The 7,992-nt window shown below is 41.1% G+C and overlaps 1 protein-coding gene across 1 annotated transcript; it reads right to left on the reverse strand.

Moving 5' to 3' along the window:
• Positions 1-3,298: 3,298 nt before the first annotated feature.
• gper1 (G protein-coupled estrogen receptor 1) lies at positions 3,299-6,587 on the reverse strand. The gene is made up of 2 exons (XM_061027289.1): positions 6,247-6,587; positions 3,299-5,060 (listed from the first exon to the last, which is right to left on the reverse strand). The coding sequence occupies exon 2, from the start codon at positions 4,656-4,658 to the stop codon at positions 3,558-3,560; it is 1,101 nt and encodes a 366-aa protein (XP_060883272.1). The 5' UTR covers positions 4,659-5,060; positions 6,247-6,587; the 3' UTR covers positions 3,299-3,557.
• Between the last annotated feature and the right edge of the window lie 1,405 nt (positions 6,588-7,992).

Raw genomic sequence — 7,992 nt, forward strand, 5'->3', positions numbered from 1 at the left:
TATAACAAAAACTCCACATACAACAGTGGTACAACATTTAAGCAGCACTTACCTGAACCAAAGATATTTGTAGTATCATCATTGTATCATGTCTATTATGTGCATTTATGTCACAGACAAAGGCCACAACGTTCAAATATTTACCCATGAACCCACATGTTTGTTATTTTTTATATATATAACTTTCCCAGCCGATTTGCAATCTTATTGTCAAAAAATCTTCCAGCATTTTTTGGATTACATTATCCTCGCATATTTTAGTTGAGTCAGCATGTTCATCTGCCCAATGTTACATAATTATGGATAACATAAAATGCATGTTATTTTATCCAGATGTTTTTTTTTTTTTTTTTGCTCTTTTTTTATGTTTTAATTCAGTGTAATCCAGTGGAAGTTTTGAATGAAAGCAAGGGGAAAAGTCACACCCTTTTTCCTGTGTGTGACGTCAGTAACCACAAACCTTTAACCTTTCTCAGTAGTCTCAGCTGTACACACAGTACACTGTCAAACTCTTCTCACAGCATCTCCGATGTTTGTGTGTTTGTATGTATGCCCGCAAGTGTATGACATAAAGATGTTTTCCTTGCTTCTCCTTGCAGAACTTGGTAACTTGTGGTGCTGGCGTTGCTTTTATCTTTGCGTTTTTATATGCCTGTCTTTGTGCCCTCTGTAGATTTGATGCAGCATCCGCACATGTCTACATCAACATTACAAAACAAATTTAACCTGTTTTATAAAAGCTGACAGTATGAAAGGAGATAGATTAAAAAAAAGAAATCCTGAAAGAAACGTTGCACTAAAAAAAAGTGGGCCGAAAAAGGGCCATGGAAAAATAATCTTGAGCATCATGTATCACACACAACAAGTCTGCGTTTTTTGCAGACCTCTAATACACACTGAAAACAACCCTCGGCATTGCTTTCCCAGGCTGCTGGGACTGTTACAGCTGGAATAACAGTTTGTGGTTTGGACTCCTGTTTTTCCCAGTCACGCCATTATCTCTGGCTACCTCATGCACAAACACAACTCAGGCCCACCACACAATGTCAATGCAGACTTATGTTCAAACACAAATTTCATTAACTTAGGTGTGATATAGAGTTTGCTAAACTGTTTTGGTAATTTCTACTTAACAGTATAACAACCACAACTTCAGACCTTTTAGCCTTTATATGTGATGTGTAATTCTGGAGCAATGTGAATGAAGGGATCATTCTGTAAAGTGTGGTCTATTTTATACCACGCAGTAGACAGTGGACACTTTACGATTTATGAACACAGTGCAACATTACAAGGAGAGAATTTACGATGTTTGCTCTGACAGATCAGCACACAATTAGAGGCTGTAAACGTTTATGGCATGCTTCTATAAAATCGTTTGCAGTTAAGCTTCTGAGGGGGCAGAGTTGGAAGATGTTAACCCCACACCTGTGTATTCTGGTAATCGGCATTAAAATGAACATGTAATTAATGTTTGAATGAGCATCTTTTACTGCCAAAAGCAGATTATCAAAATGTAATTGAAGATGAACTTTAGGAGAAAAATCTAAATATGTCTGATGTTTGTTTGATTTAAGCATTTGTATAAATAAAAAAAAAACAAACAGGCTGAACAAGCCAACAGACGCAAAAAGGACCGTCAAAGCAGATACAGTATATGTGGCATGAACATTTGTTTGTCCTACAGGCCCGTTCATACTGCCTAGTGTCAATGCTGTTTATCAGTGTAATGCTAAAGATGGGAACAAAGACTAAGTCAGTGCCATGTTAACATTAGATTAAGTGTTCATCTGCTCTGAACCGCTGCTGGCAAAACAGCACCTGCCTCTTTGCTCTACCACCATGATAACAGGAAGTGACAAGATAGGGCCGGGGTCGGCAACCTTTTCTATCAAAAGAGCCATGTTTGCCGGCAGCTCCACCAAAAAAATCCTTTGAACCTTTTGATGAAGTTTGAATGTAGCCTGTCTAAGCCCATTCCCATTACTAATAGATCTAAATGAGCTTTCATTTATATATTTGACCACATAACTGAATTTCATCCATCCCACGCGTGCAGCGTCTGTAGCCTAATAATTTAATGAAGGGCCAAAAATCTTTATCATTTAAGGGAAGGTAAAACCCTTTGAAGCAAAAATAGTAATAATAAAAAAAAAGATTTTCATTTTTGGCAATGCCACAGGGAGCCACCTGAGACGGGCAAAAGAGCTGCATGCAGCTGCTGAGCCGCGGGTTAGGGTGTAACCCAGCCATCTTTAAAACGGGCACCCTCTAATTTCTGCATTTACTGCAATAAACACAAGCACAGACATCCCATTTTCGGGATTATGCCCCAAAAATGATATTTTATAGACTCCCAATTCATCTTAAAGTGTGACTGTGAAAAAAAAGATTCAGTATGGGGCGACGGCAGCATGATTAGAGTGCGCGCCCTGTGTGCAGAGGCTGTGGTCCTTCAGGCGGGTTTGAGTCCGAACTGTGGCACCTTTCTCCCATGTAATACCCCACTCTCTCTCTCCCTGATTACTGACTCTATCCACTGTCCTATCTCTACCATAAAGGCACAAAAAGCCGCCCCAAAAAAACGTCATTATTACTCGTAAGAAATAAACAGTTTTGCCACATCAGCCTCATAATACAGGAAGTTGAATAAGCAAATGTTCAAATGTTGCTTGGTATTTGCGAAATTTAAGAAACCCCTTTCCTGTTTGTGCACTTTGTCAACAATTTTTGCATTTGAATCATTTTGAAGTAGGATTTCTTGTGTATTATGAAAAACAAAACACCTTTTGTGTGCATTTCTTTGCATTCCATGTGTTCGACTTTACATAAGACGTTTTCTTTCAAATGTTAGCTGAGAGGCACAGAACAAGGGGAACAGTGGAGTGTCCTTTTAGGGATAGGGATAGGGAGTTACTGTTTGCATGTCTTCTGTGTTTCATGCTACTATATGTGATGATTTCTTTTAACATTGTAAAGGCAAAAGTGCACGAGGGGACTGCTGGGACTTCACTGACCTTCCCTTGTAGTTTGACAAAAACGATGGATTATTCTCAAGATGCAGTCTGTTTCTGTTTCTCCTGGTTATATCTCACACCCAGAAAATGTTTTTAATGTTTTGGAAGATTTTGTTAAAAAATGAAACACTTTTCTTTGTGTCATCAGTGTCTGTCATACATTAAAGCTTGTCTCTTGCAAAGCTCAGTGCTGAAAATAAGCTTCTCTAGAATTTCATTGAGAGTTGTCTGAAGTACACTATCATCATACACAAATGAAGAAAAACAATCCAACAAGTAGATAAAGATAAAATAGCTTTAAGTACTGTATGTTCATTGTTATCTTCTCTGAGATACACACATTGAGTCTGTTCACTGGACATTCTGGGTGCTTTTGTGTTTTTGTTCAGAAAGTGAGCACGTTTGTGATACAGCAGAGAGACAAAGCTAAATAACAGAAGAATAAAGCTGAGGTAATATTCCACACTGGGTGATATATCACTTTGATATGAAGAAGTTTTTTTTTTTTTAGCAAATTTTGTGCGCTCAGCTTCCTAAGAGTCACACCTCGGACACGTCATTCCTGACAGAGAGGTGTAAATCGAGGCCGTGGTGGCAGAAGCGGTTCACCACTGACCAGCTGGCCTTCTGCTTAATGAAGAGCCGCAGCTTGTCCCTGAAGGTTTCTCCTAGAAAACTGTAGATAATAGGGTTGAGGCAACTGTTAGAGAAAGCTGCCAGGTTAACAATGTGGCCCGTGAGCGGGTAGTCATGCCACAGGGTGGTAGCAGTCCTCTGCGCCGGGTTGGCGGTTCCCTGCAGCAACTGGATGCTGATGAAAACGTTCTCTGGCAGCCAGCAGATGAAGAACACCAGAACCACCACCACAATCATGCGCAGGGCCTTCTGCCGCCGTGGCCACAGTCCGCGGTGCTTCTGGGCCCTCATCAGGATTCGCCCGATTAGAGAGTAGCACAGACCAATGATGGAGAAGGGCACCAAAAAGCCGATGGTCACCTCCAGCCACTGGATCTCAAAGACGTTGGCGAAGCAGAAGTGCACCTCGCCCCTGTGCTGCGTCTGCACGATGGTGAAGGGGAGGAGCGTGGCCAGGATGGACGCCATCCAGATGAGGCCACAGCTGAGCTTGGCGTGCTGCATAGTCCGCAAAGGGCTGCTGCTTATGGAGTTAGCCAAGGCGACGTATCTGTCGAAGCTCATCCAAGTGAGGAAGAAGATGCTGCTGTACATGTTGACCTGCAGAAAAAGGGACATGAAGGTGCAGAGAACGGCGTAGTCGTAATACTTCTCGTTCAGATTGAAGACCTCGATGAGGGAATCTGCCACCAGGATGAGGTCAGCAACAGCGAGGTTAACGAAATACAGGTCTGGGATGGTCATTTTCTCTCTGTGGTTCAGGTTCACCACCAGGATTAGGATGTTACCAATAAATCCAATTGGAAATAACAATATGGTGTACAGGCAGGACAGGAAGAGACCAATAATATACGATTTGGTATTTGAGTTTTCAGTCAAATACGTGGTGTTGTAGACAAATGAAGTGTTCAGTTGTTCTGTGCTGTTAACATATATCCAGACTACAGAGGCTGTCTGCACTTCCATACTGACTGTGGTTGGACTGTGTTGAATAAGAGGCCACATTTAGGTCACCTGTAGCAGCTACATCATTGGACCCTGTTAGTTCCCACCAATGTTTCTTTGAAGGACAAATCATCTAGGCTGTGTTTGCATGCTGACAGAAGTCAGGTGCACAAAACAAAGCGGTTAAGGTTCGTTTGACCCCATGTCGAGATTATGGTTCATCTACAAATAGATTCCAGACACAAAACGTGGGCGTCTCCATGTTTTGTAAATCGTCTTTGGCCTTTGTAACCCGACACCTCGCGTTATCCAGACCATCCAAAACCGTGGTCCTGAGATTAGAGGTTGGACTTTTTTCTTTTTTCCCCTTGAGTCATCTGAATTGAGCGCGACTCTGGCTCTCCCGGTCCATGAGCATCTTTATTCAGCAATCCTCAGCCAGAGACGCTATTGCTGTGACACCTGAGTGGTGGAGGAAACAAACAGAAAGAGGATTAGGTGCAAAGACTTGGTGGGGGGGGGGGGGGACGACACACACCAGAATTTATGTGAAGTCAAATGTGAATAAGAAAATAAGCATTGCACTATATTGATTTCTAACAGCTTTGAAATCAAGTATGTTGAGGTCCACTCTGGAAAGAGAAAAGGGAGGTGGGGGGAGGGGGGGGGGGGGTCTCAAATGGATGGCAGATACCAAGAAGGCACATTAATATCCAAGCTTCAGACTTAAACAGATGCATTGAAATCCTCCTCAGCCAATCCACGCTCACGGGATCAAAACAGCGTGTCCTGACTTGTTGACTATTAATTGCTGAGACAAAAACATTTTTGTCATTATCATTGAACAAAAACTGAGTGATCCTCGGCGATTTGATGCCTCCAGTCAAAATACTCTTCCTTTCTTGGTATCTTTTCAGGCCCAACTGCTCAGACTTATCTTGTCAGAGAATAGAAAGACTTGCTTGTGTTTGGCTTAAATCACCATTCCAACCAACCTTATGCAACGTTAATACATAATTAGCCATCATATTAAAATAAATAATTTAGCATATAGGCAGAATGCATGCATATGCAAACATAATTTATGGAAATGCATTGATTGTGGAAATTCGCTGTCATAGTTGCTTTAGTCTGAAATTCTTCAATAAATTAAAAGTTTAAAATATCACAAACTCATGAGAAATGGTTGGAGCAATCTTACATAGCATCATATCATACATAGTAATGATGCATCATGAAATTTATAGTCAACTATTCCTATTATTAAACAACATAATAAGAGTTATTTTTTTGAGTTTTGTAGAACAAACATTTTTCAACAGTTCCTATTTGTGAGCTCCTTTGTATCTGCTCACTGTGTCCTTGGATAATGTCAGACGACAACAACTCTAGACATGTAATGGAGTGAGATATAGATGATTACACAATAAACAACTCATTCTTCTTCTTGATCAAATAACATACGGGAATGCCCCATCCACACTGAGTTATCTAAATCTATATTATGAATTGTAGTTAGTGTATCAAATAGAAATATAAGGGAAAACTTACTTTTAAGACACTTCTTGAAGTTGTTATAAAACAACAAAAGCACTATTCCAAGGCTAGAACTATTAGCGAGGATGTGGGATTCGAAAGCAGCGCTTACCTTTAAAATTGTTGCTTTGGTTTTTCCTCCATACTTGTCCGATACAGAAGCCAGAGAGACAGAGACACGGATTTGTAAATACCATGTCCGGGCTTCTCTTCTGCACCACCTGCTGTTTGGCCCAACCCTGTCTGCAGAGGAGAGGAGGGCGGGAGAGATAGAGAGGCAAGAGATGATCTGTCACCCACGGTTTGTCAACATGCTTCCTCACATTCCCTCTCCTCTGCCTCTTTTCTTCTCTCGGGCCAGTTTGTGATTCCAGGTGTCCGCCGAGCATCTGCAAAGATCCAGGAACAGATGGGAGCTGAATTTGACACAAAAGAAAGTTTGGACAGCAAATAAGTGCGGCACAGAGTTTCCCTCGACCACGGTCGTGCTATTATGGAAACCACTTATATCTTTCACAGCATTTTGTTGACCTCGGTCATCTAGTTCTTAATGAAAAGGGCATGGGAAACAACTGCAAATGAGCTCTCTTGGTTTTTAACATCAATATAGTTGTTGGATAGTTTTCCTACCAATCTGTAAAGATTACTTATTCTTGAAAAAAAAAAAAAAGACATGACCCTTGCTTGTTTACTTTTCATTCTCAATACTGATTAACGTTTTTTTACAAGACCTTAAGACGCCTTGTAAGCCTTCAGATTTGATAAGGGGAAACAGAACAGACTCTTTGCTTCTGGACATGGAACAACATTAATATAATTTGAACTAATCTATGTGTCCAAGCTGTGCCTGTGAAGAACTATTTCATATGGTAATGGCATAATGGCTTCTGTAGTGTCTAGTGAGATGCATAAATAATTGCAGACAAACAATAACCATCTGCTACAAACGATCTTTACGATGATACTGGGCTGATAGCCTCACAATAAGCCATAATTGTAAAACTAATTAATCAAAGATAATACTATTGGTCTCATTGAGTACAGTTAAGTAGATTACTTTGGAAGTCTTGCATACAGTTGGATAGAATCACTCAGAAAAGAGGCATCTATTGAAGCTAAAGGGAAAGAAGAGGAGGAAAATGTCTGTGTGCCATGACAATGAGAATTTTCAGTTAGCCACCAAATAACAGAATGTGACTCAGAGGTCCTCAGAAGGTGGAAAGGTCACTTCATCCACAGACAGCCAGCGGGGAGAGAGAAGTCAAGTTCAGAGCTGGATCATTGCCCAGAGGATTTGGGATTGCAGCTTCTTTGGCAGTGCTGTGCACCAGCTCCAGGGCTCTGAATGTGAGACAAACAGAAGAGAGCGTGTGAAGAGGGCGCATATCAGAAGCTTGTAGAACGCAGCCAAGGCATTGCATGTGTGGAAAAACTGCAGTTCCTAAAGTGTACACTTGAGGCTGGCTGCAAAAGCCTGGCTGCAAAAGTCCCATTTTTTACAACAGAAATGAACACGTTTGTAGCCTGATTTAAAAAGTGTTTTGAATGATAAACAATGAAGGAATTTGCGATTATAATGCTTCGTGCAGAGAGGGAAACACACACACACACACACAAAAAAATATTTTTTTAAGTTTTGGGTGAAGAAATGTCTGGGGAGACGCGGACAACATGGGTTGTATGTTTTTCAGTGTGAGCTACAATTCTACAATTCACTTAGCAGTCGCTTTTATCCAAGGCAATGTACATCAGAGAGTAAGTACAACACAAGCAAGCATCTAGCTGGAGGTAAGATTGTAACTATGAGCATTACAGTACACCTGTGCGGTTTGCCTCCTGCCGCCGGTTGCCACTACTA

This window comes from Labrus mixtus, chromosome 20 (genome assembly GCF_963584025.1).
Source record: "Labrus mixtus chromosome 20, fLabMix1.1, whole genome shotgun sequence".
Lineage (NCBI taxonomy): Eukaryota > Metazoa > Chordata > Actinopteri > Labriformes > Labridae > Labrus > Labrus mixtus.

What these genes read in the sequence shown, in the direction of transcription:
- gper1 (XM_061027289.1), bottom strand. Translation starts at nt 4,658, where the DNA reads ATGTGGCCTCTTATTCAACACAGTCCAACCACAGTCAGTATGGAAGTG.